General features: G+C 41.8%; 2 protein-coding genes across 3 annotated transcripts in view; one reads left to right on the plus strand and one right to left on the minus strand.

Annotated features, from left to right (window-relative positions):
* RCC1L (RCC1 like) overlaps window positions 1–5,157 on the minus strand; it is a 58,891-nt gene extending 53,734 nt beyond the window's left edge. Inside the window, exons 1-2 of the mRNA XM_028499274.2 lie at window positions 4,977–5,157; window positions 2,382–2,513 (exon numbers count right to left, since the gene is read on the minus strand). The gene's annotated coding sequence lies outside the window, so the exon portion shown is untranslated. The remainder of the gene's footprint in view (window positions 1–2,381; window positions 2,514–4,976) is intronic.
* A 716-nt stretch (window positions 5,158–5,873) lies between these two features.
* LOC102986969 (general transcription factor II-I repeat domain-containing protein 2) overlaps window positions 5,874–26,467 on the plus strand; it is a 57,206-nt gene continuing 36,612 nt past the window's right edge. The window contains exons 1-3 of one of the 2 annotated variants that reach the window (XM_028499383.2): window positions 5,874–6,914; window positions 15,487–15,590; window positions 23,288–23,426. In XM_028499383.2, coding sequence (XP_028355184.1) covers window positions 15,492–15,590; window positions 23,288–23,426 — 238 coding nt within the window. In that variant the 5' untranslated portion in view covers window positions 5,874–6,914; window positions 15,487–15,491. The remainder of the gene's footprint in view (window positions 6,915–15,486; window positions 15,591–23,287; window positions 23,427–26,467) is intronic. The other variant, XM_024125955.3, reaches the window with a different exon arrangement.

Raw genomic sequence — 26,467 nt, forward strand, 5'->3', positions numbered from 1 at the left:
TGGGCTTTTATATTTTACTATCAAAGCCTGGTTGGTTTTATATACTGGCTGTATGCTGGCAAGTACCTACATTTTTGTCCAAAGTGCTATTCAGAAAAGATGGTTCTACAGCAAAATACCAGCTACCCCAAAGTATTAAAATGTCTGTGAACTGTTAGCCAAACTAAATCTTCCCCCGACCCATAAGGACATTTTCCTGTAGACGTTCTAATTTCTTTGTTACTTGGGGTAGCTGATATGATAGTCCCTAGTTTAGGAAAGAGTGATCTTAATTATTAGTCTTATATATTTTAATTTTTATTATTAACTTTTAATTATACAATTAATCTATGACTTTCACCTTTGTAGAAAAATTAATTAATAAAACACTATACATGGCTAAGGCTAAAGGCTCCTTTAACCACAGAACCACATATACCTGGGACCATGGAAAACCATTATTTTATTTTTGTTAGGTGTGTTTTTAAAAATTGGGATAATATGTATTTCATTCTGCAACTTCATCTTTTCACTCAAAACTATATTGGAGATACTTTTTTAAAAAAATTAATTTATTTTATTTATTTATTTTTGGTTGCATTGGGTCTTCGTTGCTGTGCGCGGGCTTTTCTCTAGTTGCAGTGAGCGGGGGGCTACTCTTCGTTGCGGTGCGCGGGCTTCTCACTGCAGTGGCTTCTCCTGTAGCGGAGCATGGGCTCTAGGCATGCGGGCTTCAGTAGTTGTGGCTCACGGGCTCTAGAGCGCAGGCTCAGTAGTTGTGGCTCACAGGCTTAGTTGCTCCGTGGCATGTGGGATCTACCTGGACCAGGGCTCAAACCCATGTCCCCTGCATTGGCAGGCGGATTCTTAACCACTGCACCACCAGGGAAGCCCTGGAGATACTTTTACAACAGTTTGTTTGGACTTACCCCATTCTTTTTCACTCTTGGATATTACTGTGAATAAACTACATCTTGTTTAACCATTCTCCTTTTTTCATGGACATTTGAGTTGTTTCTATTTTTTTCTATTACAGTGAATATTCTTGTACGTGTTCCTTTTGCACTTATTTAAGGGTATATCCTGGGTAGATACTGATAACTGGAACTGCTGGGTCACAGAAAATGCTCGTTTAAAAAATTTAACAGATGTTTTTAATTTGTTCTCTAAAAGTTGTGCTACAATAGTATATGGGTGGATTCATTTTTCCATATACCAAACACCTGATACAAACTTTTAAAATGTTTGTCAATCTAATACCTAAAGCACATCTCATTACTGATTCACTTTGTATTCTGTAATCTCTAGGAAGGTTGAACATCTATGGTTACTAGCATTTCATGTTTCCTTTACTGAGAATTGTTTGTTTATTCATATTCTTGGCCACACTTCTATTGGGTTGTTTGTCTTATTAAGTTATAAAAGTAATTGATATATTATGCATAGAAACCCTTACATGTTGAAATATTTTATCCTGTCTTTTCTTAATTTATGGTGTCTTCTGTCCTACACAATTTTATTTTCTTGTAGTCAGTTTTACTAACTTTATCGTTTAGAGCTTCTGCTTTCTGTGTCTTGTTTAGGAAAACTACTACCCAAGATAATAAGGATATTCTGTAATATTTGTAAAACACTTAATCTAATGTTTTTACTTTTTCTATGTAGATTTCGAGTTGATTTTTATGAGTGGTATGAGACAAGATTGTATATTTCTTGATATTTTTTTCAAACAGATATCTGATTGTCCCCAAATTATTGGCTATTAACAGACTTTATGTGAAGATTTGAAATGCCATTTATAACATGATAAATTTCCATATACATGGATCAATTTCTGAATTCAATTTTTGTTTCTACTGATTTATTCTCAAACTAATATGACAAGATTTCACCTGCTACAGCTTTATAGTATGCTTTGATTTTTATTCAAATGTCTCCTTTGTTCTTTTACAAAATTGCCTTTGCTATTCATAACATTTACTTTCAAATAAATTTTAAAATCATCTTGCCAAGTTGCATTAAAAAATCCCACTGGGGGCTTCCCTGGTGGCGCAGTGGTTGAGAGTCCGCCTGACGGTGTGGGGTACGCAGGTTCGTGCCCCGGTCCGGGAGGATCCCACATGCCGCAGAGTGGCTGGGCCCGTGGGCCGTAGCCCCTGGGCCTGCGTGTCCCGAGCCTGTGCTCCACAATGGGGGAGGCCACAGCAGTGAGAGGCCTGCGTACCGCAAAAAAAAAAAAAAAAAAAAAAAAAAGAAAAGAAAAAATAAATCCCACTGGGATTTTTTAAAATTGGAATTGCATTAAATTCATGAGCTAATTGAGAGAAATTAACTAGGAGAAATGACATTTTACAATCTTGAGTCTTCCCATGGCATGTAAATGTGGTATACTCTAATATTACCATTGGTTTCAGCCATCTGCTTGATGAATTCAGCTCGCTGCTTCCAGGTAAATTCTTCTTTCCGTTTTCTGAGAAAAGGGATCTTCCAACTTTCTAGGGCAGTAGTCTCCAAATTATTTTGATTATGTATCCCTATGGGTAAAATGTGAGCATGAAAAAAAATATATAAATCATTTGCACATATTATTATACTAATATGTACTTTATGAAATATACAAAGAAATTTAAATAATGAGATAAAGATTAAATAAACAATAATTTTTAAACAAACGTCTTATTGTGTTTTTTAAACTCTTTGCTCTCATTAAAAATAGTAGTGGTAGGAAAATACCAGTAGGTAAGATGATTTTTAGCAAAAACAATGTGACTACATATGTTTAATTTAAAATAATTTTATTTTTCATGAAACAGGAATGTGAAGGGCTGGCTTTTTAATCATTATGGGGGTATAATTTATGTTAAATAAATTGCATTCATCCAAACTATAGTTTGAAGAATTTTGAAAAACGTATTCAGCTGTGTGAGCGCCACCACAATTGAGATACAGCATAATTCCTTCCCCACCAAAATCATCCTCATGTCCTTTGCAGTCAATCCCTTTCTCCACCCCGGTACTAGGAAACTGACATGGTTTTTGCCACTATAAAATAGTTTGCCCTTTCTAGAACTATATATATGAACAATCATAAAATATGGGCTCTGATGTGCATCTTCATTGACTAAGCATGATGAATTTGGAGATTCCACATACCCGTAATTCGTTCTTTTTTTACTGCTGAGTACCATTCCATTATATAGACGTACCACAATTTGTTTATTGATTCACCTGTTGATTGACATTTGGCATTTTCCCTGTATTCAAATATTATGAATAAAGCTGTTAAGAACACCTGTGTACAAGTCTTTGTATTCACATATATTCCTTTTATCTTGAAAAAAAAGTTCACTGAGAATGTTTACATCTATGTTCATGAGGGATATTGGCCTGTGCCCTTCTCTTCTTGTGACGTCTTCGTGTGGTTTTGGTATCATGGCAATGCTGTCCCCATAGAATGAGTTAGAATGTATCTTCTCTTCAAGTTTTGGGAAGAGTTTGCATAAATTTATTTTTACCTTAAATGTTCAGTAGAAATTACCAGTGAAGCAATCTGGGCCTGAAATTTTCTTTATGGGAAGATTTTTAACTAAATTTCCAATTCTTTTATAGATATAGGGCTATTCAAATTATCTATTTCCCTTGAGGAAGCTTTGGTAATTTGTGTCTTTCAAAGAATTTGTCCATTTCTCTTAAATTGGCAAATTTAGTGTCAAAAACTTGCTCATAATTTTCCCTCATTATCATGTATTTTGCTTGTTTATTTTTGAGTCATTTCAGGCAACAGGATAAATCCAATCCTTGTTACTTTATCTTGGCCAGAAGCCTAAGTCAGGACATTTACACTTAACTCTGAGGTGGAGAGTTATTGGACAGTTTTGAGCAGAGGAGTGAAATGAGGTACAAATTACAGAATTCTCCAGGTTGTGGTGTTTTGGTGCTATGAATAGTCTAAGGAGGGTTAAGGGCAGAATCAGAGGGACAAATTAGGAGTCTACTGCAAAAGACGATGTTGGCTGGTACAAGTGTGGTGGTAGTGGTGATCACAGAGTGGTGGAGTCTCGGTGAAGTTAGAGCTGACTGGGTTGTCTGAAGGATTCGTGGGGGGTACAGAAGAAGTAAAGGATGCTTCTGAGGTTTGAGGCCTGAATAACTGGCAGAATGCAGTTTCATTCATTGAGAAAGGGAAGACTGCAGGAGGAACTGGGGAAAGGGTGGGAAACGTTCTGCTTGAGACGCCTATTCATCCTCCAAGTGAGGATTTCAAAGTAGGCAGTTGGTTATATAGACTGGGATTGAGGGGAACGGTCTGGGCTGGAGATACATACTTGACAGTCATAACCGTATCAGTGGTATCTAAGGCCCTGAGACTGGATGAGGTTTTCTAAGGAATGAGAGCAGACAGGAAAGAGATCCAAGACTAAAGCCTACGTTACTGCACTACGTAAAAGTTGGGGGAGGGAGAGAAGCACCTGCAACAGATTTAGAGAAGCAGTCAGAAAAGTAGGCAGAAGAGCAGTCAAGTGTGGTGTCTTAGAAGCCCAGAAGAGTTTCAAAAAGGATGTAGTGATTGGTTGTCAAATGCTGATAGATCAAGTGATTCACAGACTGAAAAACGACTATAGCAACGTGGTGGTCATTTGCGACCTTGGAAAATAGTCTTAGTGGAGTTATGAGGGTTAATTGGAATGGGCTCAAAAGAGAATGAGAGAAATGAGAGCTAGTACGTATACACAACTCTTCTTGCTGTCAATCAGTTGTTCTTTCAAACCAGAAGATGTGTATTTTGACATTTTTAACACGAGTCAAAACACTGAAACTCTTCATATAGAAGACTTTAAAGCAGATTAGAAAATTGTTTCCAGGCTAAGTTTTCAAGTATGAGAGTTTTGTACGCCCATTGTTTTGGGCAACAAAATTCAATCAATCCTTCCTATTCACTAACTCCGTATCTGTGAATTCACCTACAATTTATAGGTAAATTTAAAAGCAATACTCACCCTGCTTTCCCCGCTTACTAGCAGACACAGTAGAGTGGCAAAAAAAAGTTGTTTTGCCTGCCGCGCACGTTCCCAGCTGAGGTAGAACAAGGTGACACCGGCTCTCCCACTGTAAACAAGTGTCCTTTTCCTGGTCTATTTAATGCTACACTTGCCACATTTTGTGGGTTTTCTTTTTTTTTTCTTTTTTCTTTTTTTTTGATGATTTTGCTGTTTAAAATGGTCCGCAAACATAGCATTGTCTAGTACTCCCAAGCACAAGGCGGCACTGTGCCTTATGTAGAAAATACTTGTGTTAGCTAAGCTTCCTTCACATGAGTTACAGCGCTGCTGAACATGCGTTCAACTAATGAATCAACAATATCCATTAAATAAGGTGTCTTTAAACAGACACACACATAAAACAAGGTTACGTATTGATAGTTTTACCAAAATGTGAAGAGGCTGGCAGAAACCTAATCCTGTATTTCTCCTAGGAGCAGTATTCAGTTTGCTCAGTGTTTGCTAAGAATTTATAGACCATAACTCTTCCAAACAGAAAGAATCAACTATAACATAATGGAAATATTTTCAAACATCTCTTTTAAAAATGATGTCAAGGGGCTTCCCTGGTGGCGCAGTTGAGAATCTGCCTGCCAATGCAGGGGACACGGGTTCGAGCCCTGGTCTGGGAGGATACCACATGCCGCGGGGCAACTAGGCCCGCGAGCCACAGCTACTGCGCCTGCGCATCTGGAGCTTGTGCTCCGCAACAAGAGGCCGCGACAGTGAGAGGCCCGCGCACCGCGATGAAGAGTGGCCCTCACTCACCGCAACTAGAGAAAGCCCTCACATAGAAATGAAGACCCAACACAGCCAAAACTAAATAAATAAGTAAATTTTAAAAAATACAATTTGCTAAAAAAAAAAAAGTAGAGGAATTTTTTTTAAAAAATAAAAATGTCAAAAAAAGCAGGTACCACATCAACTAACTGCTGGATGGTTATCTTTACCTTGAAATAACATCTTTTTTAGCAGCTTCTGCTAGGAAGCATATCTTTGTGAGCCACTTACAGAAAAAAATGTCAGCGAATCGTGACACTTGTCTTTTTGCAAAAGAAAATGTGTATTACAACATAACTTCAAGACAGTAAAGAATGAGAACGCTGCCTTCAATTGCGTCTGAATATTCCTTTAAAACGAGAAACAAGGCAGCTATGTTAAATCGGAGCAATGGGTAAACAGTTTCTATTATCTTATTCTCCTTTTGGCATATATAAAATATGTAACTGTAACTTTTCTTAAACACTATAGTAATACTCGACTACTTGCTGGAGTGCCATCACCATCTGATGGACAGCTCATGATTGGTTGGTTATGTCACTGACCCCCATCAAAAGGTGAGGATACGTTGTTACAGTATTATAACAGACAGCTCGTTGGCTTTAAGGCAGATTCACCGGTCACTGGAGTTGTGACCTCACCGCTTTAAAGGTACAAACTGCAATCATGCGAAACTATCAAATTAAATAACAGCAAGAAAGTAGTCCACGTTCGGGGGCGGTGTCAGGGGTGAGACCAGACACGTGCAGCCACTCATCTAAGGCTGAAGATGGACGAGCACGTCTGGCCTTGAACAGAGCGGGACTAAGGGACTTCCAACAAGCTCACTGTGAAGCTGAACTATTCCACGGCACCGGAAACGGCAACTCCCACTTGGGGCGCTGCGGACACACGAGTCTAGGCTGCTTTCCAGGAAGCCAAAAAAAAAAAAAAAAAAAGGAAAAGAAAGAGAAAAAGAAGGGATAGTGGAGAGCAGGGCTTCGGCCGCCGCCCACACGCCGCGCCCTCGCCTCTTCGCGGTCGCGGCCGCCGCCCTCGGCCCCCGGGCCACTCCCAGGTGGCTCAGCCCTCGGACCCCGCGGCCGGCCGGGCGCTGCCCGCCGGCGGGGACCTCAGGTGCGTACCCCGCCCCCGCCGCAGCCGCCATTAAGAGCGGGTGCTTTGCTTGGAACTTTCTCGTCCCGCGGGCCTGACAGAGGGGAGGCCTGGGGAGACCGCGCGCCCAGGCGCGCGGGCTGCAAGCACCCACTTCGCCGCCAGCCCGACCGGCCCCCGAACCGGCGCCCCGCGGGCAAGGCCCGAGGAGTGGGGGTGGGGCGGGGAAGCCCTGGCGCGGGAGCAACGGTAGCACGCACGGAACGCGCATACCTCTCCCTTCTGATTGGCTGAGCGGAGGCGGTGGGGGCGGGTGCTGCCGACTCTCGGCTCTCTAAGGCCCGATGTGCGTGAGGTCACGCTCCAGCTGGCGTACGTGGGGCTACCGCGCTGCGTGCGGACGCGCTTGATTGGTTAGTGGGGGGGGGCGGGTCAGACGCTGTTGCCTGGTAATTGCGCCCCGCTCCACGGCGGAGGTGTCCCGACACCGCCCCTCACGTCGCGCGCGTTGCCGAGTGGCGCGGTGTGGGGTTTGTCGTGGGTGTGGTCAGTGGGGTGGGCACCAGTGGCCGGATTATTGGCAGAACACCAACCTAGAGGTCAGAAGAAGGGTCTCTGGTCCTAGACTGCAGTCCCTCACGATTATGATTTAGAGATAAAGGAGAAAAAAAGGCTTGCAGGGCTATATTCCCCGTGCTTCGAACCCATGCTTTGCTGTTTAATAATAGCTTTATTGACATAACGCCATGAAATTCACCTTTAAAAGTGTATAATTCAGTGGTTTTTGTTTATTTACAGAGCTGTGCAACCATCACCAGTAATTCTAGAACGTTTTCATCACCCCCAAAGAAACCCCATATCCATTAGGCAGTCATTCCCCTCTCGTATCCCCGCCCTGGACACCGCCAATGTGCTTCGTATTCCTATGTCTTTGCCTATTCCAGGTATTTCCTAAGGATAGAATCATCAAAGGGAGTGTTTTGGATCTGGCTTCTTTCATTCCTTCTTATGGCTGAATAATAAATAATTCATTGTGTGGATATACCACATTTTCATTTTCCATCAATTGATGAATGTTTTTGGATTATTTCCACTTTGGGGCCGTTATGAATACTGCTGTTGAACATCAGTGTTCAAGTTTTTGTGTGGACATTTGTTTTCAACTCGTGGGTACATACCAAGGAATGGAATGGCTGAGCCCAAAATGCCACCGTTTAGTTTCCTGCTGGTATTTGAAGTAAGCAGATGTCTAAATACGGGATTGGAAATTGGCAAATTGGGTATTGCTCCTAGCTGCAATCGAAGAGTTGAGCAGCCTTTTCTCTTATTTTCTTCCACCTGGAGAGGAAGCCTTGATCTGTGTGACCGGCCACCTTGCCTTCAGTGGACACAGGGCTTGGCGCCAGGCTACTGCAGGTGTTAATCCATTTGGAGAGGGTCAACTTTCTTTCTGCCTTCCTGTTGTTTAGTGCCCGATGTTTGCTGCCCAGAGCTCTGGGTCTTTGCCCACACCTGCTGCCTGGAAGGTCTCTTCTCTTATTCTCAGGCTGCAGAACTTGCTAACATGCTTTCAGTCTCATCCCCCAGGTTGTTGACTCAGAACCATTTCAGGGGGTTCTGGCTTTCATTTTGCCTTCATTACCTGCTGTTCTGCTGTATCTATGCAGGTCTGTCTAACTCAAGACTGCAGGATGTGGATTTTATTCACATAAAAATCACTTTGTTTCCCCCTTGTCTTTCCTGCCAGCAGTGTCTGTTTTCACATAGCACGTGCTCATTACATTTTTTTTAATTTTAAACATTTGTTTGGCTAAGCTAAAGTTCTTGATTATTTGTTAAGCTTTTTTTTTTTTTTTTCATTTAATTTGGCCACACTGCACGGCTTGTGGAATCTTAGTTCCCCGACCAGTGACTGGACCCGTGGAGTCCTAACCACTGGACCCCCAGGGAATTCCCAAGCATTTAATTTTGACTTTTTTTTTTCATTTTTTGACATTGAAAATACATATTATGTCTAGTTCTTTTCCATACTCCTTGGTCATTCCAGAAGAGTCCTGGTTGTCTTGAAATTTGTTATTATTCTTTTTTTAGGATATTTTTTCCCAGCTTGAGATATAATTGACATATAACACTGTATTAGTTTTAGGAGTACAACATAGTGATTTGACATATGTATGTATTGTGAAATGACTACCACAGTAAGTTTAGTCAACATCCATCACATCACATAATTACAATTTTTTTTTCTTGTGGTAAGATCTACTCTCTAAGCAACTTTCAAATATACAGTACACTATTGTTAACTATAGTCACCTGCTGTACATTACATCCCCAGGACTAATTTATTTTATAACTGGGAGTTTGTACCTCTTGACCACTTCAATACATTTCTGCTGAATGCTGAATAGGTACACTTGCATTTATAGTTTCCACTTAACTGTAGGCCTGGGCTGAGTCAGGGAGAAGGTGGCACCTTGGGAACTTGCTAGTTAAAATTAAGGGGGCTTCCCTGGTGGCGCAGTGGTTGCGCGTCCGCCTGCCGATGCAGGGGAACCGGGTTCGCGCCCCGGTCTGGGAGGATCCCACATGCCGCGGAGCGGCTGGGCCCGTGAGCCGTGGCCGCCGAGCCTGCGCGTCCGGAGCCTGTGCTCTGCAACGGGAGAGGCCACAAGAGTGAGAGGCCCGCATACCACAAAAAAAATAAAAAATAAAAATAAAATAAAATTAAGGCCTCAGGGACCTGAAAAATTAACCTTCGGAAAGGTAAATTTAGAAACAGTTTAAAAAATAAAGCAGGTGTCTATTGCAAGATTTCAGAGGTTTGATAAATGGAGTGGATGACATTCCAGAATTTAAGTGGTGGAAATGAATTCCAGAACAGGGATGGGCAAACTTTTTTTGTAAAGGGTCAGATAATAAATATTTCCAGCTCTGAGGACATGTGGTCTCTGTCACATGCAACCCTGCCTTTGCAGGAAAGCAGTCAATGGACAAGATGCAAGCCAGTGAGTGTGGCTATGTTCCAATAAAACTTTATTTATAAAAATAGGTGGTAGTCTCGTTTTGATGTTTGCTTTTCATTAGCAAAATATAACATTGAAAAGGAGAGAAAGTCCTCAAAGTTTGCTGGGAAAACTGTGAGATTTGTTTCAGTTTACATCTCCAGTTTTAAAAAAGCAAAAAGTTAAGCACTATATAAAATCTGTGATCTAAATGAACATAGCTGGTGCTTTAGATTTCAGTAGAGAAGTTAATCACCATATAGGCTTTGGGGGTTTGAACTCTGGTACAAGCTCTCATTGTCAAGGATTTTTAACCATTAGAATGCAATGATTTTATTTCTCAGGGAAATGTCCTCAAGGTGGGAAACCACCTGATTAGCTTATAACCGTGGTTCATTAGTGTGGATGTGCTATTGACACATGGTGTGTTCTAAATCATAAAATGTAAAAGACAAAGTTCCTGCCTCCATTTGCTGTTAAGTAAAGGGTGCAAACAAAGCAATAATTATGAAACATACATTTTTAAAATTATTGCTGGTAGCATAGTTGACAGCAACCGATAATAGCTTTTTTGAGTTCCACCTAGTTTTTTTTTTTTTGATTTGGACCACTTTTAAAGTCTTTACTGAATTTGTGACCATATTGCTTCTGTTTTATGTTTTGGTTTTTTGGCCACGAGGCATGTGGGATCCTACCTCCCCGACCAGGGATCGAACCCGCACCCCCTGCATTGGAAGGTGAAGTCCTAACCCCTGGACCGCCAGGGAAGTCCCTCCACCTAGTTTTATTCTGCCTGTTATTTTATTCTCTGTTAAAGTTTTGGCATCACAGTCCTCTCAGAGATTACTGTGGTGTAATTACAGATTAGGTGCAAGCATAGAGCCTGGAATATGCCAGTCCCTTAAGCGGGCTCAGATCTCTGGTGGCTCTCAGTGTGAACATCTCACAACACTGTGTCTGGTTCTACTGTTTCAAAATGTGTATTTTTCATACATCATGGCCCCTACACTACATCATTGGATGATTAATGGAAGAAACAATGACCCATGTCAACACTGCAGGGAAAACTGGCTCTGCAGGACTTAGCGAGAGGTCACGATGAATCCACTACTCATGTCATCAGCATGAGAGTCACCATACTGTGGCTTTGAGGGTTCCAGTAGCTGCTAGGTGACCAGCCAAGTATGTGATAAGGCTTTAGAGACACTGCAAAGTATTAAAGTTATGGCTAGACGACGTGAAATCTAAAGACATATCTATCGATGGCAAAATTCTAAGAAAAATGGGAATCCACCACCAAAGAGGGGATGGACTTGTGATAGACAACGCAGAGCCCGCTAGGGGTGGTTGACAGATTTCAGAACTACTTACCTGAAAAAATGTGTAGTGTCGGCAAAGTTGCATCTGCTGATAAAGAGCTAGAAAAGCCTCTCCCCTAAACAATGAAAGAAATCATGGAAGAAAAATGTCCTCTCTGGGAAAGATATGTACTGCTTCCTCGGATAATGCTGAACATGCTTGAATTTGCCTTTTGGTATACCTACTTCCATTGTAAGACTCGACTCCGCTGAATGAGACATAGTCTTTTTTTTTTTTTTTTTTTTAACAGTGTTTGAATTAGTTAACTCTGAAAGATAATGGTCAAGAATATATTTCTTGGGCTTCCCTGGTGGCGCAGTGGTTGAGAGTCCGCCTGCCGATGCAGGGGACGCGGGTTCGTGCCCCGGTCCGGGAGGATCCCACATGCCGCGGAGCGGCTGGGCCCGTGAGCCATGGCCGCTGGGCCTGGGCGTCCGGAGCCTGTGCTCCGCAGCGGGAGAGGCCACAGCAGTGAGAGGCCCGCGTACCAAAAAAAAAAAGAATATATTTCTTCATCACAGTTTTAAAAAACAGTAAGGTATTAAAGAGCTTGGTTCCAGGTTTTTCTTTAGAACAGTGCAAATTTACCCACGTGAGTCCTTTTTTAAAACAAATATTTGCTTTATTTTAGATAAAAATTGAACACATGTTCACTATATTTAAAAGCTTATTTAAAAATCTTTGTGAGATTTCTGTAACTTCCAACGGGAAAAGCTGACACGTAAAGATAAAGAAAAGAAATTGGAGTGAAACTCTAACTTTGCCAATACATGTATTTTGCATAAATAAAAATTATTTCAAGTTGGACCTCTTAACATGAAGTAATGTAATCAAAATTTTTTTATTTAATAAATAAATTTATTTATTTATTTATTTTTGGCTGAGTTGGGTCATCGTTGCTGCGCCCGGGCTTTCTCCAGTTGCGGTGCGCGGGCTTCTCTTTGCGGTGGGCTTCTCTTGTTGCGGAGCACGGGCTCTACATGCGAGGGCTTCAGTAGTTGTGGCTCACAGGCTCTAGAGCGCAGGCTCAGTAGTTGTGGCGCACGGGCTTAGTTGCTCCGCGGCATGTGGGATCTTCCCGGACCAGGGCTCGAACTCGTGTCTCCTGCATTGGCAGGTGGATTCTTAACCACTGCGCCACCAGGGAAGCCCCCAATTCAGTGGTTTTTAATATGTGCATGGAGTTGGGCAGTCATCACCACAGTCAATGTTAGAACATTTTCATCACCCTGAAAAGAAACCCTGTACCCTTTAGCTACCCCACCTCCCAGCCCTAAGCAACCACTAATCTACTTTCTGTCTCTATAGATTTCCCTATTCTGGACATTTAATATGCATAGACTCATGTAATATGTGGTTCCCTTGATTTTAAAACGAAGGGGCCCATAGAAGTTCAGAGGTGAAAGGAACCTTCATAGTAAGTGATTGATTTAGTCATAGAGGAGGAACCTGAGGGCGGCTGCCCACTGGGGTCCCGGAGCAGGTTGGTGGTCTGGGGAACCCACAACCTGGCTTTCCTGGCCCCTGCTTCTGTAAGGACCAGCCCATCATGCCTCACGCCCTGTAAGCTTGTGTCACCAGCCTAACTTGGTGTGTCCTCTGGTGTTCACTGTTAATGCCACTGTGTGATGGCAGTTTCTTTCTGGCAAAGGGAACAGGAGAGGATGCAGCCACCGGGTTAGGGGTGCAGGGAATGTTCCATGAACAGCATTGACTAAGGACTATCCAGGGAGGACTTCCCTGGTGATCCAGTGGCTAAGACTCTGCGCTCCCAATGCAGGGGGCCTGGGTTCGATTCCTGGTCAGGGAACTAGATCCCACATGCCACAACTAAAGATTCCACATGCTGCAACTAAAAAAAGATCCTGCACGTGGCAACGAAGATCCCGTGTGCCGCAACTAAGACCTGACACAGCCAAATAAATAAATAAATATTTTTTTTAAAAAAAAGGACTATCCAGGGAAATGACCTCTTGGGACAGGCAAAGAACAGTTCAGTGAATTTCTGTTGTAATCCAGATACAGCCGTTTCTAGAGAGCAGAAAGCCCCAAACGAAATGCATCCTTCCCCATCAAGCCTGATGGGACTCAGTCCCCTCCAGCGTTCTTACCATCAAAAAGTACTAAGACGCTCTTGAAAAGTTCTGGTAATGAAATAGGACCTCTCCTCGCCTGTGGCATCCCCACGGGCTGTTGGTATGGTGTCCCTCCCATTTCTTATCACACACTGAATGTGACTGACATCATAGCAGATCTGCGGCAATTGAGGGTGAGAAGTGGAACCAGCAGTAGGCAGGAAGTTGCCCTGCATCTAGCTTTTCATGGACAAATCGACATGTTTGTAACCTGAGAATACATCTGCTCCTTTTTCTCTGTCTGGGATAATAAAGGGAAAATAAGAATTATGAATGAAAATATTCTGAGCTCCCAAAGAATCAGGATAAGGCATAATCTAAGTGAAGAGTCTGGTAAGTGGCAAAAATAGCGTGCCTTTGCTGTTTCATACTCTGTGATACCCATTTCTTCGGCCTGCTGTACTAAGTGATGGTCATGGAATCTAGAGGAAAGAGTTCCTAAGACATAACACGTGTCCTTGGTGGTGCTGCTTGCTGCTTTTCCTGACTCCAGCTCTGTGGGAATAGAGTCCTTGTTATGACAAACAACATTCACAAACTCCTATCTGTTCTCAGATATGGGTGTGATAACAGGAAGAGCGTCAAAGTCTTGCTATTAAGATAATTATTTAAAAGCTTCAAATTGGGACTGCCCTGGCGGTCCAGTGGTTAGCACTCTGTGCTTCCACTGCAGGGGGCAGGGGTTCGATCCCTGGTCGGGGAACTAAGATCCTGCAAGCCTCATAGCGTGCCTAAATAAATATTTTTTAAAATAAATAAAATAAAATCTTCAAATTTAAGTATATTTCCTCACCTGTTCATGCCCAGGTCTTGCCTGTTAATTTATGTTCCTGGTGTGATGTCACACTCTCATGTTCTATTTCATAATAGGGAAAGTTATAAAAAAATGTTAAGTCAAACAATTTGCATCCTAATGGCTCTGTACGTGCTAGTCTACGTTCTTTCTTTCTCAGAAGACTTTAGCTCTGACTTAATAGATCCTCAAAGATCCTCAGGTGTCTTCAGAAGATCTAGATAGATGAGTAGTTATATTTTTAGGATTCCTTTTCAGCCTGCGATATCCATCCAGATTGGCTAGGGTAGGCGATGGTTAAAAACACCACCAGATTTTGGTGCATTCAAGGAGCAAGGATTTATCCCTTGCTTGCACTAGAGGTCTCTTGTGATTGGCTGTGGGTCTGTTCCACAGTTTCCTCAATCTGGAACCCAACCACATGGAACGTGGCAGATCCATTGCAGAGAAAGGAGTGTGGCAGGAACCTCTGCGTGGAAGTGATGTCATTTCCCTGACATCCTCGGCCAAGGCAAGGCACGCGGCCACATACCTTCAAGTGGGCGAGGAATCGAACCACGGGCTCTGAAAGAAACGTTCGCGAATATTTCTGAATAGCCTTATAGGACCACCGTACTTCACCCCCGTAGATCTTTAGGCTTCCTCCCACATACATATTTATGTTGATCTGTTTATCTTTTGCTTACAAACATAATTAAGCCAGATACTGCAGGGGCAGGACACAATGACAAGTGCTTACACTGTATGCTCTAGTTCAAAGAACTCTTTTTATGGTGTTAGAGAAACTTTTTCAAAGAAACTTTTTAATGCTCACTTGATTTAGAGTTTGGGGAAAATTCGAATGAGCTTTCATGCAGAAGCCCTAGCAGAAGAAGGAAGGAAGGGATTTTCTCTTCCCATCTGTAATACACAAAGCCACTTCTCTCCTTTTCCTGTGTATGTGGACCAGAATGTGGTGCCAGGCATGGTCATGCTGAAATCTGACAAAACAACAACTGGATCAATAAAGGACCTTACCTTCCTTCCTCCTCGTCTGGGAAATAGTTAACATGCCTCTCTAGCATAATACCTGAATTTATTTTATGAGAAGGTGATATCTAGGTTTAGTGGAAAATACACTATGGAAAGTTAGCATTGCTCTACAGAGGTCTTAGGCAAATCACTTACTGTCTCTAAGTGCTGGTTTCTTCACCTTTAACGGAAGGGTTGAACTAGGTCACCTGTGAGGACCCTCACAGCTCTAAACGTGTTGAGCAGGATACTGAATTTCTACCACTCACTTTCCTAATACTTCTCTTTCCTAGGGATCATGGCCCAAGTAGCAATGTCTACCCTGCCCATCACAAATGAGGAGTCCTCGGAGAGCAGGATGGTGGTGACGTTCCTCGTGTCTGCCCTTGAGTCCATGGTGAGATGGCTTTGCAGTTCTATAAAATGTCACGTGGTTGGATCACTGCTGAACATCAGAACGGTGAAACACTTCACCGACACTTTTGATGTTCAGCTTCAGTGTTACATCCTATCTGTGTACACATATCCTTTTTTATAGGGGATGATAGGCTTGTCAGATAACTAAGAAAATTTTTTCTTACGTTATGGATGGAATTGTATAAATGTAATCTCTCTAGATCTGAAAATTTAATGAAGGCACCTCCGTTACCTTGTTTGAGAATACTTTTTGTTTAAAGTCAAAGGTAAATTAATAATCCAGGGGCTTCCCTGGTGGTGCAGTGGTTGAGAATCTACCTGCCAATGCAGGGGACATGGGTTCAAGCCCTGGTGCAGGAGGATCCCACACGCCACGGAGCAACTAAGCCCGTGCGCCACAGCTACTGAGCCCGCGTGCCACAACTACTGAAGCCGGCGCGCCTAGAGCCCGTGCTCCGCAACAAGAGAAGCCACCGCAATGAGAAGCCCGCGCACCGCAACGAAGAGTAGCCCCCGCTCGCCGCAACGAAGACCCAACACAGCCAAAAATAAATAAATAAAATAAATGTTTTACAAAATTAATAATCCATTGATATGCATCTATTTACATCCAAAGTGTAAAATTTACCTTGTGGGTGAAAATTTGAGGGGAGATTTACATAACCTCAAAGCATCTGATCACAAGATACGTATTGATTAAAAAACGGAACATCAGTAACTTTATAAAAGTAGAGAAACCTGACAGCCACCCCCTTAATCAAGTGACCAAGGGGAACATCAGCTGTAATGGGACAGAGGGACCTCCCGAGCTTCCTGGCGGGAGGAACCGTGCTGGAGCAGCACGTCGTCCCGGCATTCCTGCCTCTAAGGAGGAAGCGTAGGGCAAACCCACGTGTAGGGACACCCTACAGAATAACTGGGCTGCACTTCCACAGGTGTCAGTCTCACGAAAGACAGAGACGGAGGTCTGTCTGTTCCCGATGGAAGGAGACTGGAGAGACAGGACAGCCAATAGAAAGTGCGACCCTGGATTGGATCCTGGACCAGAAAAAAATCTAGAGAGGGATTTACTTTTTCTATAAAGAACATTATTGGGTCAATTGGCAAAACACCAAACACACAGGTAACTCACTCACATACACACACGCATACCTAGACCCATCATATTTAAACTGTAGAAAACCAACTATAAAGAGAAAATTTTAAAGCAACTTATGGTAAACTGAATAACGGCCCCCAAAGATGTCCTGTCCTCGTCCCCAGAGCCTGTGAACGTTACCTTATTTGGCAAAAGGAAGTTTACAGATGTGACTAAGCTAAGGATCTTGAGATGGGAGATTATCCTCGATTATCTGAGGGTAAATAAAAATGTTAAAAAAAAAAAAAACAACCAACCCTGGAATGAATTTTTTTAAAAGCATCAGATCTATTTGAAAAGAACTAGAAATATCTTACCCCAGAACTGACCACATTCCTTCTTTTGACAAATATGCATGAAGCAGCTCCTGTATGTCAAGGTCTTCTAGGTGCTGGGGCCAGAAGACTTGAGAAGACAGATAAGGTCCCCCTCACATAGATTTCATGTTCTATTTGGGGAGACAGACAATAAACAAACTCTGTGTGTATGTGTGTTTGTATCAGTAAATATAATAAATATAATATTATTTTAAAACGAGGGTCAGGGGGACTTCCCTGGTGGTCCAGTGGCTAAGACTCTGCGCTCCCAATGCAGGGGGCCTGGGTTCGATCGCTGGTCAGGGAACTAGATCCCACACACATGCTGCAACTAAAGATCCCACAGGCCACAACTAAGACCTGGCACAGCCAAGTAAATAAATAAATATTTTTTTAAAAAATAATTAATAAAACAAGGGTCAGAAAACAGAGGTTTAGGGGAGAGAACAGATGGTTAAGGGGGTTGGTCTGGGAGAAATTCTCTGGGCAGTTGCCCTTTAGGCAAAGACCTAGATGCAGTGAGGAAGTGAGTCAGGCCAGTACCTGGGGGCAGAGTGTTCAAAGCACCGAGAACAGCTTGTGCAAAGGCCCCTTGGCAGGAACAAGTTTGGTGTTTTCAAGGAATATCAAGAAGTCCAGTAACACTGGAGCAGAGTGAGGAAAGAAGATGTGGTCAGAGGTCAAGTACAAGAGGCCGCGACTTCCCTTGCAGTCCACGCTCCCAATGCCAGGGGTCACGGGAACTAATATCCCGCATTTCACACGGTGCAGCCAAAAAAAAAAAAAAAAAAAAAAAAAAAAAAGAAAGAGGCAGCTAGTGACCAGATCATATCAAGACTGGGACTTTTTCCCTCAGGTAGTGGGAAGGCACTGGAAGGTTTTGCGCAAAGGAGTGATGGCAGTGGTGGGGGGTGCTTGTGTAAACAGTCAATGACTGTGGAACACAAGTGGAAGCAGGGAGACCAGGTTGCAGGCCGTGGTTCACATGGGAGGTTTTGGTGGCCTGGACTAGGGTGGGGGTGGCGGAGGTAAGAAGCGATGGGACCACAAAGATCTGATGAAGGTAGAGTTGCTAGGACTTACCGACACACTGGATGTGAGCTATGACATTTTCTTGAGGAAATCAAGTTTTGTGTGTGGGTGGTAGGGTATATATATATATATATATATACATGACTTAACATTTACCATCTTCACCATTTTTAAGTGTACAGTTCAGTGGCATTAAGTACATTCACACTGCTGTGTGACCCTCACCACCGCCCATCTCCAGAACTTTTTCATCTTCTTAAACTGAAACTCTGCCCTCATTAAACCGTTATTCTCACTCACCCCTTCCTCAAGCCTTCAGAAACCGAGGTGTGTGTGTGTGTGTGTGTGTGTGTGTGTGTGTGTGTGTGTGTGTGTGTGTGTTTTAATAAAATGTTATCGTATTTAGGAATACTTTTACTATTTACAGAAAAGCTGGAGAATTCCCTGGTGGTCCAGTGGTTAGGATGCTGTGCGTTCACTGCAGGGGGCCCGGGTTCGATCCCTGGTTGGGGAACTAAGATCCCACAAGCCGCGTGGCCTGGCCAAAAACATAAATAAATAAATAAAAGCTGTAAAGATCATACAGAGAGTCCCCACATACCCCTCACCCATAACTTACGTAACTGTGGTACGTTATACGTAACTATGGTACATTTGCCGAAACTAATAGATCAATACCGTACATCACTATTAACCAACTCCAGACTTCACTCAAATTTCAACAGCTTTTCCACTGATGTCCTTTTTCTGCTCCAGCCTCCACCCTGTGATCCCACATGGCATTTAGTCATCCTGTCCTGTTAGGCTCCTCTGATCTGTGACAGTTTCTCAATCTCCTCTTATTTTTGATGACTTTGACAGTTCCGCAGAATTCCGGTCAGGTATTTTATGGAATCTCCTTCCGTTTGGGTTTCTCTGATGCAGCCCTCCTGTTTAGACCAGGGTTATGGAGTTTTGGAAAGAAGACCGGAGAGGTGAGATGCCTCATCTTCTCATCACATCGCATCAGGGGTCCGTGGCATCAACGTGTCACTGGTGAGGCTCTCCTGGATCACTGGGTCAGGGTGGCGCGATGCTTCATTTTGTGCGTCAGCTTGCTGGTTGAAGAACATTTCCGGGTGTATCTGTGAGGGTGTTTGGGGCAAGGATTAGCGTTTGAATTGGTGAGCTGTGTAAAGCAGGTGGCCCTCCCCAGCGTGGGTGGGCACCGGCCAATCCATTGAGGGCCTGAATAGAACAAAAGGACGGAAGGAGGCTGAGTTTGCTCTCCACCTGACTGCGTGAGCTGGGACGTCCATCTCCCCCGGCCCTCGCGCTCCTGGTCCTCAGGCCTTCAGACTCGGGCTGGAATCTACATCAGGGGTCCCCAGCCCTCAGGCCTTTGAACACCACCACGGGCTTTCCTGGGTCTCCAACTTGAAGATGGTGGGACTTAGCTTCTGTTATCACGAGAGCCAATTCCTTATGATAAATCTCATTATATGTACATATGTAATCTCAGTGTTATATATATGTGTATATTATACATAATTATTTAACATTGTGATTACATTTATATATATAAAATCTCCTATTGATTGTTTCTTGGGAGGACTCTAATATAAGTAGTGTTGGCCACGTTTCTCCATTGTCAAGTTACTGTTTCTTTTCTTCTCCAAGTCCTGTTCTTGGGAATCAGGTCACTAAGGGCAGCCCACAATGATTCTCGGTGCTTGTCATGGTCAGGTGATGTGGCCTTTCTCACAGGGCTGGTGGGAGTGTGAGCCCCTCTGAAATGCTATTTGTAATGTTTCAAGAAGCTTAAAAGAATTTATACCCTTTAAGTCAGGTGTGTCACTGACATGATTCCAGCCCATGGAAATAAACGTGTACGGAAATGTTTACATCCTTGGAATTTTTTTTTTGAGGTATAATTGACATCCAACTCAGATGTTTATTGTAGTGTTATTTGTAACAGGCAAATAACTTCAGTTATGTTATGGTTAAACTATGGCATATACATAGGATAGAATATAATATATTCATTCAAAAATCATGTTTTTCAGGATTATAAATGCTCAGAAATAATGAAAAGTGAATAAAGCAGAATGCCAACCTATATACAGTAGTATGTTTCTAATTTTGTTTTAAAAAATTGTGTGTGCATATTTTAAAATGTGAATAGTGGGTAATTTTGGGTAATGGATTTAGAGGTGATTTCTTTTTCTGTGTACTTTTCTGTACCTGCTAAAATTTTTGTAACAGCATATATCATAATGAGAAAAAAAGCTTTTAAAAAGATATTTTCTACAAATGATGACCTAAGTAAGACTAAAGATTGATAACTTCACCTAATACCAGATTCTATACTTTAGATAAAGAGCTGAATTCTTGGTTCATTTGACACAGAGATAGATTTGCCGTGAAGTTAATGGAGCTTAAAAGCTTCTGGGCGCCTCCCTTGCACTGGCCACTTCCATGGCCTTGGGGGATCCTAGCAACACATGCACATATGTTTTTGTAAAATTTGCTAAAGTGAGATCTTTTAACCACATCAGTTAAGGTTGCTGTCTCCTATTCTGCCTTCCTCTTTCTGTCACAAGCCCTGTGTTAACTTCCTCTTGCTGCTATAACAAATTACACAAACTTAGAGGCTTTAAACATCACACATTTATCTGACAACGGTTCTGGAGTTCAGAAGGCAGAAAGTGGGTTTTACAGAGCTAAAATCAAGGTGTCAACAGGCTGTATTCCTTCTGGAGGCTCCCAGGGAGGAACTGTGGCTTGCCCTTTCCAGCTCCTCGGGCTGGAATTCCTTGACTTGCGGCTCCTGCCAGCAAGGGCACCAATGTGCCCTTGGATTCCCTTGTCATCCCCTGCTGCCTCCTCCTTTTTATACTAGGATCCTTGTGTTTTCATTAGGGGACCCCTGTGGCCCCACCCCCACCAGATAATCAAGATAATCTCATCTCAGGCTTCCCTGGTGGCACAGTGGTTAAGAATCCACCTGCCAATGCAGGGGACACGGGTTCGAGCCCTGGTCCGGGAAGATCCCACATGCCGCGGAGCAACTAAGTCCGTGGGCCACAACTACTGAGCCTGCGCTCTAGAGCCCGGAAGCCACAACTACTGAGCCCGCGTGCCTAGAGCCCGTGCTCCGCAACAAGAGAAGCCACTGCAATGAGAAGCCGGCACACAGCAACGAAGACCCAAGGCAGCCAAAAATAAATAAATAAAATAAAATAAAATAAAATAAAAACTTTCATTTAAAAAAAAAAAAGATAATCTCATCTCAAGATCTTAACTGTAACCACATCTGCAAAGTCCCTTTTGCCTGTAAGGTAACATAACAGGCTCTGGGGATTAGGACATGGACATCTTCAGGGGCCATTATTCTGCCCCCCATAAGCCGCCGCGTCAGGTGATGTTTGAGTGGAGATGGGCATTTTGGGGGTCTCAAGAAGGGGAAGCTGGGTTGGAGATTACATTTAGTTTTAGTTTAGTGGTAAGTATTATGTGGCTTGATGTTATTTCTGTGTCTGGGTAAATTATTGCTAGATGTCCTGGTATAGCAATGGTTTCCAGGAATAATCCGATGGTTGACTGTCAACTCTTCTGGTAACTCGACATCAAGGGACAAGACCCGAGGTCATATTGTGGTGTGAACATGTTCCCAACTCCAAAAGTATGTGGGTAGTAGAGGAGAAACAAGGTTTTAAATGTACAGAGCCAGAAGCTAGTCTGTGGAAAATTCTTCCAGTCATTAAATGGGTGTAATTGTCAACAGAGGATTTGTTTTTCATCTATGCGTTGTCAAAACGGAAGTTCCCTCTGGTCAGGAAGATACTCAGTAATGTAGCGTATTCAGTTATAAATACACCAAACATTCTTTTAAATTGTTGAAAGGAACTACACAAAGTAGAATTTATCAGAATTCTTGTCTGTAGGGGATAGACCTGTAGCACCACGAAGAACAGCAAGTGTGTTTGTGGTATGAATTTTCATGTTTCATTCATCCTTATCATCAATAATAAGGTAATCAATCACATTGGAGGAAATATTAAATTATCTCTGTTCTCTCCATAGAAAATGATATTATGAAATTGTTGTCACAGGAAGAGGCAACGAGTCTGCAGCCAAAGATGTAGGGGAAAAAGGCACGTGAGACAGGCGTGTCAGGTGTCAGGCGGTCAAGATTCTGCACTCAGTTCCAACATGGGTGTTTTTCCCCACACTAACAAGCAATTCTTAGACACCAGCTGGGTGTCCTACCATTCACCTCAATCCTGACACTATTTACCTAGAGAGAGCATCAGATTCCACAGGTTAAGGGCTCAGTCCTACAAGACTGTCTTCCCTACCCCTCTCCCAACTTCAGATGCCATTGGCAAGCCCACATCATCACCTGTGCTTCTGACCAACCTGCTATAGATTGGAGGGTCCCACGTCCCCTTCCTCGGGTTCAATTAATTTGCTAGAGCTGCTCACAGAACTCAGAGAAGCATTTGATTTACTAGATTACCGGTTTGTTATAAAAGGATATATATAACTCAAGGACAGCAAGATGGGAGAGATGTACAAGGCAAGGTGTGGGGAAAGGGGAACAGAGCTTCCATGCCCTCTCCAGGTGCACCACTCTCCCTAAATCTCCACTTGTTCATCAATCCTTTTGTCTTTTTGGGTTTTCCTGGAGGCTTCATTACCTAGGGACGATGGATTAAACCACTGGCCATTGATTCAATCTCCAGCCCCTCTCCCCTCCCCAGAGGTCAGGGGGGTGGGACTGAAAGTTCCCACCTTCTAATCACCTGGTTGGTTTTCCAGGCAGCCAGCCCCCATCCTTAGGCTGGTCCCAAAGTCACCTCATTAACAGAGCAAAAGACACCTTTATCTCTCTCTTAGAAAATTCCAGGGTTTTTAGGAGCTTTGTGCCAGAACCAGTGGAAGACGACCAAATATACATTTCTTATTATAAATCACAAACATCATCACAGGTGCTGAATAAAAATCTTCTCGCAGTTTTATGATGTTAATGGTATTTGCTTGATAAAATTTGTTTTGTTTTTTTTCTTGGTGGTTTTTCTCATTCTAAAGAAATATTTGTTTTGTACCTAATTTTGTACTTTTTTTCTTAAGGCAGACCTCTCAGACTCCACAAAAATCCAGATCTGCCCTTGTAGATAACATTTCATTCTTTTTTCTCCATTTCAGTGTAAAGAACTGGCCAAGTCCAAGGCGGAAGTGGCCTGCATTGCAATGTATGAAACAGACGTGTTTGTCGTTGGAACAGAGAAAGGACGTGCTTTTATCAATGCCAGAACGGATTTGCAGAAGGATTTTGCAAAATACTGTAGGTGTTAACAATTTTATCCTTTGTATTCATAAATCTCAGAATATTGGCAGGCAAGATTATGTATTATTTTCTTCTAAGATGTCATAAGCATTATCCTAAAAATGGTTCTGACACATCTCTTTGACTTAGCGAAACACTGAGTCCAAGAAACATGGTCAATGTATTTTACACTGTATCCTCAGCAGGGCCCTGGTTTTGTAGAATACATTTGAAGAACATAGATGAAACTGTCTTTCATTCCTAAAATAAAACCAAATTGAACAAAAATACTTATTTTACTCCTTCCCAAAGGAAAGGGAAAAACTCCTTCAAGGCCTATTCGGTTTTTCTTTCAGTTAATAACCATTATACTCCTTTGTGGGGTTTTTTGGGTTTTTTTTGTTTTTACTGTGGGACTTTCAGAGCCTTCAGTGTGCCAATGTGTGTTACAAGGAGGATTAGTGAGCATATATGGTCATCTGTGAGCTAAACTAGTCTCGTGTGTTAAAACCTACATGCTGTATAATGATTATCTCTACCACTGTAGGTCATCTGCCAGGTATTGAATTAGTAATTTTGTATTCCCTGGAACCAAGAAAGGAAAAAAAAAAAAAAAAAAAAAGTTTATCAGAGGATATATTTGTGTCAGAGGGTATATGTGTGTGTGTGTGTGTGTGTGTGTGTGTGTGTAGGGGGATATGGGTATAGATATATAGATGTCTCCAAGGGTTGGCAAAGGATGTATATATCCTCTCTCTATATGTATTCAGTTGACCCTTGAACAACATGGGTTTGAGATGCACAGGTCCATATATATTTGGAATTTTTTCAATAGTAAATACTACAGTACTACAATATCTGTGGTTAGTTGAATCCACAAATGAGGAACCGTGGATATGGAGAAAACGTGGATACTGGAGGCCGACTAAGTTATACACAGATTTTCACCAGCACCCCTAACCCTCATGTTGTTCAAGGGCCAACTGTATACCATTTTACTACAAAACTATAAAAGATCATATATATATATATATATATATATATATATATATATATAGGAGAGAGGATGATTGATTCGGATTGACTTTTAAGACCAAACTTAGGGTCTCTACTATCAAGAAGATTAAAAAAATGAAGCAATCTTTAAATAAGATGGTGAGTATGTAATTGATGAACAAGAAGGGTATGCTCAGATCAATGTCAGCTGCCAACTGGATTTCTAATCGTTGAAATTGAATCACAGGTTTTTTAAAAATTTTCACAGTTGCATGCTAATTTTTCATATATAAGGCTATTCATATATCTCTGAATATGTTTTCTCTCTTTTTTCCTTGATCAATCTTGTAAGGCATTCATCTCTTTTAATTAAATTTCCAATGAGGCAACTTTTGGCTTTGTGATTTTGTCTATTGTTTCTTTGTTTTCTTTGTCATTTATTTCTGCTCTTTATTATTTCCTTATGTAATTGAATTTAATTGCTTTTCTTTTCTAGCTTCTTGATTTGGTAGCTTAGGTCACTGAGTTTTTAAAAAAATACTTAAAGTTATAATTTTTCCTTTAGGTTCTGCTTTAGCTGTAATCCTCAGACTTTGATATGTTGTGTTTTATTATGATTTTGTTCAAAGTATTTTCTAAGAACCCTAGTAATTTCTTTTTGACCCATGGTTACTGAGAAGCATGTTGCTTAATTTCCTAATATTTGGAAATTGGGGGATTACTGGTTTCTAGTTAAATCCCATTGTGGTCCAAAAACATACTCTATGATTTTAATCCTTTTGAGTTTATCAAGACCTAATTTATCACTTAGCACATCATTTATGTTGGTGAATATTCCATGTACACTTGAAAAGAATTTAGATTCTGCAGTTAACAGACCAATTAGGTCAAGTTGTTAAATGTTATTCAGTTCATCTGTATCATTTCCAATTTTCGCCTATTATTTTATCCATTATTGATAGAGGATTGTTAAAATAGCCAACTATATTGTATATTTGTTCCTCCTTTTGGTTAGTACATTTTGCTTCACACATGTTGAAGATATGAATATGAATGTTATTAGATATAAATTTAGGATTGTAATGTTTTCCTGCTGAATTGACCCTTGTTTTCCTCACAAAATATTCCTCTTTGTTTCATTTATCCTCCTGATCTTGAAGTCTCCTTTGTCTTGTATTAATATAGCCTCACCAGCTTTCTTGTGACCAGTTTTGCATAGCACATCTTTTTCTATTCATTTACTTTCAGCTCTCTGTACATTATATTTAAACTATGTCTCTTGTAAACACGCAGTTAGGTCTTTTTTGTAAAAACCAGTCTGAAAATCTGACTCTTACTTGGATTGTTTCATCCATTTACATTTAATGTCATTATTTATATGGTTTAGTTTAAGGCTTCTATGTTGCTATTTCTTTTCTATTCATCTCATATGTTCTTTGTTCCTTTGAGACTACTTTCCTGCGTTATTTTATTTCTTATTTATTTTTTAAATAAATTTATTTATTTATTTATTTATTTATTTATTTATTTAGGCTGCATTGGGTCCTCCTTGCTGCACTCCTGCTTTCTCTAGTTGTGGCCAGCGGGGGCTACTCTTCATTGTGGTACACGGGCTTCTCATTCTGGTGGCTTCTTTTGTTGCGGAGCACGGGCTCTAGGCACATGGGCTTCAGTAGTTGTGGCATGCAGACTCAGTAGCTGTGGCTCGCGGGCTCTAGAGCACAGGCTCAGCAGTTGTGGCACATGGGCTTAGTTGCTCTGAGGCATGTGGGATCTTCCCGGACCAGGGATCGAACCCATGTCCCCTGCACTGGCAGGCGGATTCTTAACCACTGCGCCACCAGGGAAACCCCCTGTGTTATTTTAGATCGAGAAATTTTTTGTATTATATTTTATCTCCTCTATTGACATTTTAGCTCGTTTAGGTTTTTTTTTTTTTTTTGGTTATTCTTGGGATTACAATATGCCCTCCTAATTTGTCACAGTGAAACTAAAATTACTATTTTTCTACTACACCTACAATGTAAGAACCTTAAACAGTATAATTCTGTTTACTTCTGTCT

This window comes from Physeter macrocephalus, chromosome 14, assembly GCF_002837175.3.
Source record: "Physeter macrocephalus isolate SW-GA chromosome 14, ASM283717v5, whole genome shotgun sequence".
In the NCBI taxonomy this organism is placed as follows: Eukaryota; Metazoa; Chordata; class Mammalia; order Artiodactyla; family Physeteridae; genus Physeter; species Physeter macrocephalus.